The sequence below is a fragment of the Chiloscyllium punctatum genome, chromosome 14 (genome assembly GCF_047496795.1).
Source record: "Chiloscyllium punctatum isolate Juve2018m chromosome 14, sChiPun1.3, whole genome shotgun sequence".
Lineage (NCBI taxonomy): Eukaryota > Metazoa > Chordata > Chondrichthyes > Orectolobiformes > Hemiscylliidae > Chiloscyllium > Chiloscyllium punctatum.
Window position 1 is genome coordinate 13030517 of NC_092752.1, and position 15432 is coordinate 13045948.

The 15432-nt window shown below is 49.8% G+C and overlaps 1 protein-coding gene across 1 annotated transcript in view; it reads right to left on the reverse strand.

Moving 5' to 3' along the window:
* Positions 1 to 4365, reverse strand: part of papss1 (3'-phosphoadenosine 5'-phosphosulfate synthase 1) — a 60800-nt gene extending 56435 nt beyond the window's left edge. Inside the window, exon 1 of the mRNA XM_072583905.1 lies at positions 4265 to 4365. Coding sequence (XP_072440006.1) covers positions 4265 to 4327 — 63 coding nt within the window. The 5' untranslated portion in view covers positions 4328 to 4365. The remainder of the gene's footprint in view (positions 1 to 4264) is intronic.
* Positions 4366 to 15432: the final 11067 nt, after the last annotated feature.

Here is a 15432-nt window from a genome sequence, read left to right on the forward strand (position 1 = left end):
GCCTGCAAGAATGGTCAAGGCAAAAACCCTTATGATAGTTTAGAAGTATTAGATGTGGACTTGTGAAGCCAAGGTTATGGGCAAAATGCTGGAAAATTGGATCAGAAAAGTTAAATGCTTGTTGTTAAGTCAGACAGATTCAAAAAGGGTCTTTTTCTGTGCTGGAGAGCCTATAACTGAAGGAAGCATTTTGCAGAAATGGGAAAGAAATTCTCCAAAGAGTTTTTGTTCATTGGCCTTCTGCAGTGAGCTTCACAAGAAAGAATTCTGCACTTCCTCCATCTTATTATAAATTCGCCTTTGGTCATCTGGTAATTAGAGATTGATTTCATTTGATTTATTATTGTCACATGTCCCTAAGTACAGGGTGCAGTACAGGCAGATCATAACAGACAAAGATCATAGTGTGATTGAACAGAATGAGGAATACAAAGCTATGGCTACAAAGGTATATAAAAAGCAAGATTAATATTAGATTTGAAATTTGAGAGGTCCATTCAGAAGTCTAATAACTGCGGGAGAAAGCAGTTCTTGAACCTGTTGGCACGTGTGTTTAAACTTTTATATCTTCTATCTGATGGAAGAGATTATAACTAGGTTGGGAGGGGTGAATGACAATGTTGGCTGCCTTTCCATAGCAGCAAGAAGTGTAGATGGATCAATGAATGGATGGTTGATTTGCATGATGGCCTGAACTGTGTTCACAACTTTGTACTTTCTTATGATCCTGGGCAGAGCAGTCGCTGTACCAAGCCGCGATGGATCCAGATACAGGTAGTTCACCTGTAGCATCATAGTTGCGTTCCAGCAAAACCTCGCTTAACAGAAATAATGGGGTCTATGGGAGATGTGGAGTTATGGGCAGACTGGCAAAACAAAATCACACCTGATCACTCAAAAAAAATCACCCAAAAGTCTAACTAGCCCAGTATAGCACAGCTTGAATGAAGGTTGAAAGTATATGAACAAAAGTAAATTTAACACAGTACATTTAAAAAAGAAAACTGCTCTGTTAGGAGCTGACACTGGTGCATGCGCAGAATGGCAGGGAGGTTTTGGCGCACACATTGGGGCATGTGCAGAACAAAGCGTGCGAACCGATCTCCGCTGGGATTGTATTATTGCCAATGGAGGTAAGCATTCTCCAAAACATTCCCTAATTCTTCAGCGACATTATTGCCAAATCGGTCTGCCGAAACACGCATTATCCCAGAACTACCTGTAGAATGCTTTCTATGGTGCATTTGTAAAGATTGTTGAGAGTTGTTATGGACATGCTGAATTTCCTTAGCCTTGAGGAAGCAGTTTGTGCCTTCTTGACTGTCGCATCAACATGGGTGGCCCAGGTATGATTGCTGGTAATCATCACTCCTAGGAACTTGATGCTCTCGAGCATTTCCACCTCTGCTCAATTGATGGAGATAAGGGTGTACCCTCCTCTGTGCATCCTGAAGTCGATCATCAGCTCTTTAGTTTTCATGACAAAAGGGACAGATTGTTATCTTTGCGCCACGTTACCAAGAACACTCTTTCCTATATTCTGTCTCATCATTTGTTTGATATCCAGCATACAACAGTGGTGTCAACATCGAAAATTTAGTTGAGAGTTTGGAAAAACTTTGGCCTCTCAGTCGTGATCTCTTCCAAACTCTTCCATTAGACAGAAGATATAAAAGCTTAAGTGGTGTTGAGGATTGCTGGGGAGGTGGTGCGGTTGCTGCGTTCCTTCATTGATTGCTGTCTGTGGATCAGAAAGTTGAAAATCCAGCGCAGAAGCAGAGCAGAGACCAAGACTTTGGAGTTTGGAGATTAGTTTGGTTGGGATTATAGTGTTGAAGGTGGAGCTGTAGTCAACAAGTAAAAGCCTGACATAGGTATCTTTGCCCAGATATTCCAGGGATGAGTATAGGACTGAGAAATGGCATCTGCCATGGACCTGTTGCACCCGTAGGCAAAATGTAAGAGATCAAGGTAGGCTGGGAGGTTACTGTTGATGTGAACCACGACTAACCTTTCGAAACATTTCATAATTATGGAGGTCAGGGTCACCAGGCAGTAGTCATTAAGGCACACTGCATGCGTTTTCTTTGGTACTGGGATAATGGTGATCTTCTTGAAGCAGTTGGGGAAGTGATGCTTTCCCTTATAATGCACATCTATTGTGGAGTTTTGGACATTTATTCAGTTGAAGATACTATTAAACACATATTCCAGAACTTTAACAGTTAAACCAGAGAACTCAGCTCAGTTTTCAGATGGAGTTATATTCCACCCCAGATCTCCTGAGGGTACTTAGTAAACACCAAACATGTTATTTTTGACAGAGGTGTGTCAAATTTCTCAAATCCCTGGTCCCTTTTCTTTCCACAATAAGCAGCCAGCCAGTCAGTCAATTAGCTTCCATAATAGCTGGAGAAATAAGCCACATTGCAGGTAAAAGCAACATGCAGCTCATTCTACCCATCGACTACAAATCAGTATTGGCAGGATAGCAGAAACACCAGCTGAAAAATACTTTACAAAATACCTTGCAAGAACTGTAACAAACACGACATTGGACAAACAGGCAGAAAATTAGCCACCAGGATACATGAACATCAACTAGTCACAAAAAGACCTGACCCTCTCTCACTAGTATCCTTATATACAGAGGAGGAAGGAAACCACTTCGACTGGGACAACACATCCATCCTAGGACAAGCCAAACAGAGACAAACGTGATAATTCCTCGAAGCTTAGCATTCCAACTGGAACATTATCAACAATGATATTGACTTGGATCCCGTTTACCAGACCAAGAAAAAGAACAGGAAATGACATCACCAACCCAAGGAAACCTAAACACATAAATAGAAAGCAGACCATTATGGCAATGCTTTTTCCAGAGGCTCACTGATGTTATCTAGTATAGTGACAAAACGTCTGAAAACTAACCTTCCAGCTCAGCAAGCAAACCTACATCCAGAACCTCAACCTAAGCTACAAAGCTTCTCAAAACTCGCTAAATTGTTAACTAGCTGACCCCACAGGTGCTCCAGAATAGACAGTAAAGAGGCAAGATGTATAGCCAGTAAGAGATGGGACACAGCAAATAAGTAAGTAAGTAAGGTGGGCAGAGTGAATAAGTATGCAAAGACAAGGTGAGAGGATGAGGATGCAAGTACAATCCAATAGTCCCAGCAAGTTAGGCAGGGCAAGTAGACAGAACAAGGGAGTAAGGTCTATTTAAAGTGTGGCACTGGAAAGGTATAGCTGGTCAGGCAGCATCTGAGGAGCAGGAGAGTCGAGGTTTCGAACTTATGCTCCTCAGATGCTGCCTGACCAGCTGTGCTTTTCCAGCGCCACACTTTTAGACACTGATCTCCAGCATCTGCAATCCTCACTCTTTCCATGGTAAGGCAGTGAGCTGATTTATGCTAAGTGATGCTCATAGCTTATCCCTTAACAGACAGATCTTCTCTGTAAGTCAATGAGAGGGTTAATTATTTTTTGGCAAGGGAAATTTGTAAGTTAGAAAGAACTGTAAGATTATGGTCACAGTTCAGAAAAACAATGCATAGCTTTCTTTCTCTAATATTTCCAATATTCTTGAGCAAACCAGGCATCCACAACTTTTACTGAGCACCTGGAAGCTGAAGAACGTTTTACGAAGAGAGCAGCATATAATGCAATGGAGAATGTATGGTTAAAGATAAAAGGAATGGTGGTTAAATGATAATAGCTGCAAAATACTGAACTGTAGACATTTATTATATCATGAAGCTAAGTTAGCTAAAACAAAAAGCATCAATGGAGAGAAAGCAGTTAATGTTTCAGGTCCAGTGACCCTTCTCAGAATCATAGAATCCATAGACTGTGGAAGCTGGCCATTCAGCCCATCAAGTCCACACCGACCCTCTGAAGAGCTTCCCACCTAAATTCACCCACTACCTAACCCTGTAATGCTGCATTTCCAATAGCTGGTCTAACTAGACTGCACATCCCTGGAGTCTGTTATACTCCCACCCTCAACATTTCTTGCTGTCTAACTCACAGCTTCATTATTGTTGGCTAATCATTTCTCTCTCGCCACAATGGCAGGTGGAAGAGCAGGTTTTATAATTCCCTACCCTCCTGATCTCTCACCCCACATCATCCCACCCTCACTCTAGTCCTTTTCCTGACCCCCCACCCCCCTACACCCCGCCTCCACCCTCCTCCCCCCCCCCCATCACTCCTCCCCACCCCCTGCCCCGGTGTCCCTGCCCTCCCTCCGGGGGCTCACCCAGTTCGGGTAGTGGTTGTTGAGCTTCGCTTTCTTCACCGTCTTCTCCCCCTCCTCCTCCATCGTCCGGCTCCAGCATCCGGGACACCCGCACGGACCGCCCCCCGCGCCCGCCCGCCCGCCCGCCCGGATCTCGCGAGAGGCGGGGCTCAGGGCGCCCCGCCCCCACGGCGGCGGCGGCGGCGGAGGGGGGAGGGGGGAATGAGGGGATGCAAAATTGAGAGGGAAGCAAGTGGGTGGAACGAGAGATATGGAGGGAATAGTGAGGTGTGAGGGGAAGTGGGGACAGGTATTGAACAGTGTGGGGTGAAGACAGGGAAATGAGGCAGAGATGTGTTGAGCGGGAGGAGGGGGGGATGGAGGGCGCAGGATATGGGGAGGAGGAGGGTATGGAGGGCGCAGGATATGGGGAGGAGGGTGGTATGGAGGGCGCAGGATATGGGGAGGAGGGGGGTATGGAGGGCGCAGGATATGGGGCGGAGGGGGGTATGGAGGGCGCAGGATATGGGGCGGAGGGGGGTATGGAGGGCGCAGGATATGGGGCGGAGGGGGGTATGGAGGGCGCAGGATATGGGGCGGAGGGGGGTATGGAGGGCGCAGGATATGGGGCGGAGGGGGGTATGGAGGGCGCAGGATATGGGGCGGAGGGGGGTATGGAGGGCGCAGGATATGGGGCGGAGGGTGGTATGGAGGGCGCAGGATATGGGGCGGAGGGGGTATGGAGGGCGCAGGATATGGGGAGGAGGAGGGTATGGAGGGCGCAGGATATGGGGAGGAGGAGGGTATGGAGGGCGCAGGATATGGGGAGGAGGAGGGTATGGAGGGCGCAGGATATGGGGAGGAGGAGGGTATGGAGGGCGCAGGATATGGGGAGGAGGGTATGGAGGGCGCAGGATATGGGGGGGGGGGTAATGGGGAGGAGGAGGGTATGGAGGGCGCAGGATATAGAACATAGAACATAGAAGAATACAGCGCAGTACAGGCCCTTCAGCCCTCGATGTTGCGCCGATCAAAGCCCACCTAACCTACACTAACCCACTATCCTCCATATACCTATCCAATGCCCGCTTAAATACCCATAAAGAGGGAGAGTCCACTACTGCTACTGGCAGGGCATTCCATGAACTTACGACTCGCTGAGTGAAGAACCTACCCCTAACATCAGTCCTATATCTACCCCCCCTTAATTTAAAGCTATGCCCCCTTGTAATAGCTGACTCCATACGTGGAAAAAGGTTCTCACTGTCAACCCGATCTAACCCCCTAATCATCTTGTACACCTCTATCAAATCACCCCTAAACCTTCTTTTCTCCAATGAAAACAACCCCAAGTGCCTCAGCCTTTCCTCATAGGATTTTCCTACCATACCAGGCAACATCCTGGTAAACTTCCTCTGCACCCGTTCCAGTGCCTCCACATCCTTCCTATAGTATGGCGACCAAAACTGCACACAATATTCCAGATGCGGCCGCACCAGAGTCTTATACAACTGCAGCATAACCTCAGGACTCCGGAACTCAATTCCTCTACCAATAAAAGCCAGTACGCCATATGCCTTCTTCACTGCACTATTTACCTGGGTGGCAACTTTCAGAGATCTGTGTACATGGACACCAAGATCCCTCTGCTCTTCCACACTACCAAGTAGTCTACAATTAGCCCAGTAATCCATCTTTTTATTACTCTTACCAAAGTGAATCACTTCACACTTAGCTACATTGAACTCCATTTGCCACCTTTCTGCCCAGCTCTGCAGCTTCTCTATATCCCGCTGTAACCTGCCATATCCTTCCTCACTGTCTACAACTCCTCCGACTTTCGTATCATCCGCAAACTTGCTCACCCAACCTTCTAACCCTTCCTCCAGGTCATTTATAAAAATGACAAACAGCAATGGTCCCAAAACAGATCCTTGCGGAACACCGCTAGTGACGGCACTCCAAGATGAACCTTTGCCATCAACTACTACCCTCTGTCTTCTTCCAGAGAGCCAATTCCTAATCCAAACCTCCAACTCACCCTCAATGCCATATCTCTGTATTTTCTGCAGTAGCCTACCATGGGGGACCTTTTCAAACGCCTTACTAAAATCCATATATACCACATCTACCGCTTTCCCCTCATCTACCTCCTTAGGTCACCTTCTCAAAGAATTCAATAAGGTTTGTGAGGCACGACCTGCCCTTCACAAAACCATGCTGACTATCCTTGATCACATCATTCTTATCCAGATGTGCATAAATCCTATCCCTTACAATTCTCTCTAAGACTTTGCCCACAACAGAAGTGAGACTCACTGGCCTATAGTTACTAGGATTATCCCTACTCCCCTTCTTGAACAAGGGAACCACGTTTGCTAGCCTCCAGTCCTCTGGCACTACTCCTGTCGACAAAGAGGACACAAAAATCAAGGCCAATGGCTCTGCAATCTCCTCCCTTGCTTCCCAGAGAATCCTAGGATAAATGCCATCAGGCCCAGGGGACTTATCTATTTTCACCCTTGCCAGAATTTCCAACACCTCTTCTCTACATATCTCAAAGCCATCCATTCTACTTATTCGTGCCTCAGTATTTATATCGACAACAATGTCCTGTTCCTGAGTGAATACTGACGAAAATTATTCATTCAGCGCCTCCCCAATCTCTTCAGCCTCTACACGCAACTTCCCATTACTATCCTTGATTGGACCTATTCCTTCCCTAGTCATTCTTTTATTCCTAACATACCTATAGAAAGCCTTAGGGTTTTCCCTAATCCTACCAACTAAGGACCTTTCATGTCCCGTCCTTGCTGCTCTTAGCTCTCTTCAGGTCCTTCCGGGCTACCTTATAACTCTCAATTGCCCCTATTGAACCTTCACGCCTCATCTTTACAAAGGCCGCCCTCTTCCATTTAACCAGGGATTCCAACTCCTTATTAAACCACGGCTCCCTCACACGACCCTTTCCTCCCTGCCTGATAGGTACGTACTTATCAAGGACACTCAATAGTTGCTCCTTGAACAAGTTCCACATATCAATTACGCTCTTGCCTTGGAATCTACTTTTCCAATCCACACATCCTAAGTCATGCCTCAACGCATCATAATTTCCCTGCCCCCAGCTATAACTCTTGCCCTGTAGTACACACTTATCCCTCTCCATCACTAGAGTAAAAATCACCGAATTGTGGTCACTGTCCCCAAAGTGCTCACCTACCTCTAGTTCTAACACCTGGCCTGGTTCGTTACCCAGAACCAAATCCAGTATGGCCTCACCTCTTGTTGGCTTATCTACATATTGTGTCAGGAAACTCTCCTGCACACATTGCACAAACACTGACCCATCTAACGAACTTGAGCTATAGCTTTCCCAATCAATATCAGGAAAGTTAAAGTCTCCCACAACAATCACCCTATTACTGTCACTCTTCTCCTGAATCATCTTCGCAATCCTTTCTTCAACGATTCTAGGACTATTAGGAGGCCTGTAAAAGACTCCTAACAGGGTGACCTCACCTCTCCTATTCCTAACCTCAACCCAAACTACCTCAGATGGCAAATCTTCGTCCATCTTCCTTTCCACCGCTGTAATACTATCTTTGACAAGCAAAGCCACACCCCCCCCTCTTTTGCCCCCACCTCTGACCCTACTAAAACATTTAAACCCTGGAACCTGCAACAGCCAATCCTGTCCCTGATCTAGCCATGTCTCCGTAATAGCCACAACATCGAAGTCCCAGGTACCAACCCACGCTGCGAGTTCACCTACCTTATTTCGTATACTTCTGGCATTAAAGTACACACACTTCAAGCCACTCTTCTGTTTACAGGCACCCTCCTTTAAGATTGATGCCATATGGGATATGGGGCGGAGGGGGGTATGGAGGGCGCAGGATATGGGGCGGAGGGGGGTATAGAGGGCGCAGGATATGGGGCGGAGGGGGGTATGGAGGGCGCAGGATATGGGGCGGAGGGGGGTATGGAGGGCGCAGGATATGGGGCGGAGGGGGGTATGGAGGGCGCAGGATATGGGGCGGAGGGGGGTATGGAGGGCGCAGGATATGGGGCGGAGGGGGGTATGGAGGGCGCAGGATATGGGGCGGAGGGGGGTATGGAGGGCGCAGGATATGGGGCGGAGGGGGGTATGGAGGGCGCAGGATATGGGGCGGAGGGGGGTATGGAGGGCGCAGGATATGGGGCGGAGGGGGGTATGGAGGGCGCAGGATATGGGGCGGAGGGGGGTATGGAGGGCGCAGGATATGGGGCGGAGGGGGGTATGGAGGGCGCAGGATATGGGGCGGAGGGGGGTATGGAGGGCGCAGGATATGGGGCGGAGGGGGGTATGGAGGGCGCAGGATATGGGGCGGAGGGGGGTATGGAGGGCGCAGGATATGGGGCGGAGGGGGGTATGGAGGGCGCAGGATATGGGGCGGAGGGGGGTATGGAGGGCGCAGGATATGGGGCGGAGGGGGGTATGGAGGGCGCAGGATATGGGGCGGAGGGGGGTATGGAGGGCGCAGGATATGGGGCGGAGGGGGGTATGGAGGGCGCAGGATATGGGGCGGAGGGGGGTATGGAGGGCGCAGGATATGGGGCGGAGGGGGGTATGGAGGGCGCAGGATATGGGGCGGAGGGGGGTATGGAGGGCGCAGGATATGGGGCGGAGGGGGGTATGGAGGGCGCAGGATATGGGGCGGAGGGGGGTATGGAGGGCGCAGGATATGGGGCGGAGGGGGGTATGGAGGGCGCAGGATATGGGGCGGAGGGGGGTATGGAGGGCGCAGGATATGGGGCGGAGGGGGGTATGGAGGGCGCAGGATATGGGGCGGAGGGGGGTATGGAGGGCGCAGGATATGGGGCGGAGGGGGGTATGGAGGGCGCAGGATATGGGGCGGAGGGGGGTATGGAGGGCGCAGGATATGGGGCGGAGGGGGGTATGGAGGGCGCAGGATATGGGGCGGAGGGGGGTATGGAGGGCGCAGGATATGGGGCGGAGGGGGGTATGGAGGGCGCAGGATATGGGGCGGAGGGGGGTATGGAGGGCGCAGGATATGGGGCGGAGGGGGGTATGGAGGGCGCAGGATATGGGGCGGAGGGGGGTATGGAGGGCGCAGGATATGGGGCGGAGGGGGGTATGGAGGGCGCAGGATATGGGGCGGAGGGGGGTATGGAGGGCGCAGGATATGGGGCGGAGGGGGGTATGGAGGGCGCAGGATATGGGGCGGAGGGGGGTATGGAGGGCGCAGGATATGGGGCGGAGGGGGGTATGGAGGGCGCAGGATATGGGGCGGAGGGGGGTATGGAGGGCGCAGGATATGGGGCGGAGGGGGGTATGGAGGGCGCAGGATATGGGGCGGAGGGGGGTATGGAGGGCGCAGGATATGGGGCGGAGGGGGGTATGGAGGGCGCAGGATATGGGGCGGAGGGGGGTATGGAGGGCGCAGGATATGGGGCGGAGGGGGGTATGGAGGGCGCAGGATATGGGGCGGAGGGGGGTATGGAGGGCGCAGGATATGGGGCGGAGGGGGGTATGGAGGGCGCAGGATATGGGGCGGAGGGGGGTATGGAGGGCGCAGGATATGGGGCGGAGGGGGGTATGGAGGGCGCAGGATATGGGGCGGAGGGGGGTATGGAGGGCGCAGGATATGGGGCGGAGGGGGGTATGGAGGGCGCAGGATATGGGGCGGAGGGGGGTATGGAGGGCGCAGGATATGGGGCGGAGGGGGGTATGGAGGGCGCAGGATATGGGGCGGAGGGGGGTATGGAGGGCGCAGGATATGGGGCGGAGGGGGGTATGGAGGGCGCAGGATATGGGGCGGAGGGGGGTATGGAGGGCGCAGGATATGGGGCGGAGGGGGGTATGGAGGGCGCAGGATATGGGGCGGAGGGGGGTATGGAGGGCGCAGGATATGGGGCGGAGGGGGGTATGGAGGGCGCAGGATATGGGGCGGAGGGGGGTATGGAGGGCGCAGGATATGGGGCGGAGGGGGGTATGGAGGGCGCAGGATATGGGGCGGAGGGGGGTATGGAGGGCGCAGGATATGGGGCGGAGGGGGGTATGGAGGGCGCAGGATATGGGGCGGAGGGGGGTATGGAGGGCGCAGGATATGGGGAGGGGGAGGTATGGAGGGCGCAGGATATGTGGGGGGGGGGTATGGAGGGCGCAGGGGCGCAAGGAGGGAAGAACGGGTGAAATAACTACACGCAGGCCAGTATCCCATCACCAAGTCACTCTTTATTTACACACACATAGTATATTACACTGACACAGCTAGCTCCAAGAGTGAATAGAGCTCCTGCCGCTCTTTTTTGTTTTATTAAAAAATTACAAATGTTTACAAAAAAAGTTAACATTTACAGCTGTACACAAGAGACAGCAATTTACAGGGAAATGAGGACAAACCTCAAATCCCAGTTTCAAATAAGACAGCGACAATGACATTTGTACATGAGACAATCCTTGTTACAAAAATGTGCAGACAATACAGACTCAGCAAGCCCCCATCCATCCCACCTTCCGACCACTCTAAGGCAGCCTGCCCCTACGTGCCTTCCGGCTCTCGGTCCACCCCATGCCCCTTCTAATTCTTGTTCCAACCACGGTGGCAGTGGGCGGCACGGTGGCACAGTGGTTAGCACTGCTGCCTCACAGCGCCGGAGACCCGGGTTCAATTCCCGCCTCAGGCGACTGACTGTGTGGAGTTTGCACGTTCTCCCCCGTGTCTGCGTGGGTTTTCTCCGGGTGCTCCGGTTTCCTCCCACAATCCAAAGATGTGCCGGCCAGGTGAATTGGTCATGCTAAATTGCCCGTAGTGTTAGGTAAGGGGTAGATGTAGATGTAGATGTAGATTTAGGGGTATGGGTGGGTTACGCTTCGGCGGGGCGGTGTGGACTTGTTGGGCCGAAGGGCCTGTTTCCACACTGTAAGTAATCTAATCTAAACCTCTAGGACAGCCCGCCCTGGTACCTACCCGGGGTGGCAGCACCGAGGACAGCTACCCACCTTCTGGCTCTCTGTCTGCCTCTGCGTACCGTTGGGCTCTCACCCACCCTGACACATCTTCCAGCCACCTCTAGGACAGCCTGTCCCCTTCCCTGGGACAACAGCATGCAAGGTAGCCCACAAGCCTTCCAGATCTCAGCCTGCCTCCACGCACCTTCTGGCTCTTGGCTGCTCTGACACACCAGACCACCTCTAGGACAGTCCGTCCCGATTACCCCCCTCTTGGGACGACAGCGCTCAGAACAGCCTACCCATCCTCCGGCTTTCAGGACAGCCTACCAGCCTTCAGGTTCACAGGATGGCCTACCCACCCTCGGGCTCTTGGGGTGACAGCTTTCAGGACGACCCATGAGCCTCCCAGCTCACAGTAAGGCCTGCCAGGCCCAGGGACACAGGGACAGTGCAGGTGATAGACCCAACAAACTGAAAAACAGAGACCTTTCTGGTACACAGTTCAAATATAGAGTCTTCAAAATATAGAGTCCATTCCCAGGAACGGAGTCCACTCCAGTTTACAAGGTACATTGTCCAAAACAGAGTCCACTCCAAACTGCAGAGTCCACCAGTAAAAAAACAGGGTCCACAACCAAGGACAGAGTCCACTCCTGAAGGCAACAAATGCACACCCCATAGGTGTGCAGTCTCCATGGAGTCCTGGCCCAGCCTTGGAAAACCAGGCCCAATCACAGAAACACAGTACATTTTAAAGGTGCAGTTAACTCACAGGGGTTTGATCCACTCTTGAAGGCAAGGTCTTCTCCAAAACTCCAGGATACAGCAAGTGCTCACCTCCCAGCACACACACACAGGTGTTCAATCTTCAGAGGCCCAGTCCCTGGGCTAGGCCTCCTCTGGTAAAACATGTGTCTTCCACAAGGGCTCAGTCCAAACACCAAAAACAGTGAAGACACATACAAAAAACAAAGAAAACTTAAATCAAAGGGCTAAGCCCTACCACAAAATTAACATTTGTCTTTTCTCAAAAAGACAAAGAAAAGTGTAACACACAGACTGTAACCAGCCAGTGAAACAACAATCCCCTAACAAGAATTGAGTTACACCTGAAACACATTCTGTGCATCAGGAGTTTAGAAATCAGTCCTCACTAAAGGAATGCCAATTAACAAACTGGCTAAATAATTCAGCCAGTTCAGGAGTCAGGTTTTTCCCCCTCCAAAAAAAGGGGAATAAGACACTGACTGTAGCACCAGCCAGCACAGAGTCAGTCCCCTAAACCAAGAAGGCTCTGAATCTCCTGTTTTTATCTATTAGCCAGGGCTTTCCTGATTGTCCCAGGTTATCAGTAACACACTGATTAACAGCCTCAGTCAGGGAACTTACATTCTACAAGATCCACTTGGCTGACTTCATTCCAATCACTACCAATGGGGACAGGTATTGAGGCAGGATAGAGAGAGATCAGTGGGGAAAAAAATAAGCACTACCGCACTTAGGCGGTAGTGTGGGGGTTATAAAAAAAAAGAAGAAAAAAAAAGAAAAAAAATATAACCAGGAGAATCAGTGGGTCTTTGAGGGGGTCATTATGGCTGATTGTTTGTCTACCCTTCTTCTGTGGCTGTGGCCTCTGCCTCCCTCCAATTCTATTTTGATTTAAAAAAATAGAGAGAGATCAGGAAATAGAGAATATTGAAAAGGGAGAGAAATGAGGAGGAGAGGAATGTGGAAGGAGGGGCTTGGAGGGGGTGAGGAATGAAGGCAGCATAATGGAGGATGTGGGGAATGAGGAGGGTATAAAGGAGAATGAGGAATAAGGATTGTGGGGAGGAAGAGAAACGAGTGGAAGGAGAATGGGGGAAGAAGGGTACAATGTGGGCAGGGTTTGGGGGAATGAGAGGGGTAGTGATGGGGAGGCATATGGGGGAAATGAGGAGATGGGTATGGAGGAAAGAAGGAAGGGTTATGAGAATGAAGGGTATAGGGTAAATGAACAGGGAGGAGTATGGAGAGAGAATCAGGACAAATTCAAGAATGCCGAATTTTAAAGAATCATAATTTATCAAAGTGGAAATAGAGCAATGTAGTACTGGTTAGTTCTGATTGGCTGGTATGTTGCTATTGGGAATGCAACCAAATAGCACCCTTATTTTGCTTAATTGTCCTTTGGTGTGCAAGCCTTGGGAAGATGTTTAAGCTGCTCTCACAAGGTAGGAAGCATTGACTTAAAACAGTGGCTGCCTTTCATTCAGCAGCTATTGAGTTCACCTTTTCAAACCTATTCACTGTTTCAATATGACCATTCCTGGCTGATAAAAGTTAACATTTCTTGTGCCAAATGGTTCATTTTGTTTTAATTTTATTTTCCTCAGGTACAGTCTCTGACCACATCTGTAGTTGGAAATGCTGGCGGCTGTCATTAAAGAAGAAATAGTGAGACATCTGGGTGGAAAGGGTTCCATCAGACAAACCCAGCATGGATGTAGGAATGGAAGGTCATGTTTGACAAACTTACTTGAATTCTTTGAGGATGTAACAAACATGGTGGATAGAGGGGAACAGGTGGATGTTGTATACTTGGATTTCCAGAAGGCGTTTGATAAGGTGTTGCATAAAAGACTCATCCATAAGATAAGAATGCATGGAGTTGTAGAGAATGTACTAGCATGGGATAGAGGACTGGTTAACCAATAGAAAGCAGAGAGTTGGAATAAATGAGTGTTTCTCTGGTTGGAGATCAGTGGTGAGTGGGATGCCATAGGGATCAGTGTTGGGCTTGCAAGGATGCTGCCTAGCCTGCTGTGTTTTTCCAGCACCACATTTTTTAACCATAGAGTGTAACAAATCCAAGTTTGCTGATGACACTAAATTGAGTGGAAAGACAAACTGTGCAAAGGATGTGGAGGGCCTGCAGAGAGACTTAGATAGGTTAAATGAGTGGGCAAGGATTTGGCAGATAGAGTATGCATATTATTTAAATGGTGAGAGATTGCATCATACTGTTGTGCAGTGTGGTCATACATGAATCGCTAAAAGTTGATTTGCAGGTGTAACAGGTAATGAGGAAGGCAAATGAAATATTGAATTGCTGGAGAGATTGCATTTAAGAGCAGGGAGGTTCTGCTGCAATTGTACAAGGTGTTGGTGTGGCTGCACCTGGAATATTGTGCACTGTTCTGGTCTCCTTACTTGAAGGATATACTGGCTTTGGGGCAGTGCAGAGGAAGTTCACCAGGTTGATTCTGGAGATGAGGAGGTTATCCTGTGAGGAGAAGTTGATCTGCCTGGGACTGTACTCGCTAGAATTTAGAAGGAGGAGAGGGGAATCTTATAGAAACATAAAATTATGAAAGAGGTAGATAAGATACAGGCAGGCAAGTGGTTTTTGCTGATGGGTGAGACTAGGACTAGGGGACACGTCCTCAAGGTTAGAGGGAGTAGATTTAGGACAGAGATGAGGCTTTTCCCAGAGAGTAGTGAATCTATGGAATTCTCTGGCCAAGGAAGCAGTAGAGGCAGCTTTGTTAAATATATTCAAGACACAGTGGGATGGGTTTTTGCATGGTAGGGAGATTAAGGGTTATGGGGATAATGCAGCTAGGAGGATTTGAGACGATGGATAGATCAGCCAGGATCTTAATGAATGGCAGAGGAGGCTGGATAGGCCCAATAGCCTACTCCTGCTTTTATTACGATGAAGCTATGAAATCACACATGATAATGGGGTGACTTTTCCAGTAAATATATTACTTTATTGAAAATAATTATATATAGTGTCCTATATGCTTAAAATCTTTCATGAAAAACTCAAGGCTCAGTAAAATGTCAACAGAATTTCCTATCTTGTTTTTTTTTATCATCTCCTCCCAGTGGCCACAACAGTTACATACCCACGCCCCTCTCCCACAAAAAAACTACCTCACTTTTTGATATAATATCCCTCTTGCTCAGCTCAGAAGCATTGCTCCATCTTGCTCTGTCCCCTCATACACAACCTGTTGAAAATGTAGACGAATAGTCCAATGAACAAATGGGCATTGGTTAGCTTGGTTGGCTGAATGGTTGGTTTGCAATACAGACCGCTAGCAGGAGCATGCGTTCAATTTCCACATCAGCTGAGGTTACCATGAAGGATTCTTCTCCATCTCCTTTCTTTTGAGGTGTGGTGACCGTCGGGTTAAGCCACCACAAGTTGTCTCTCTCTCTAATGGGAAAGCAGCCCTATGGT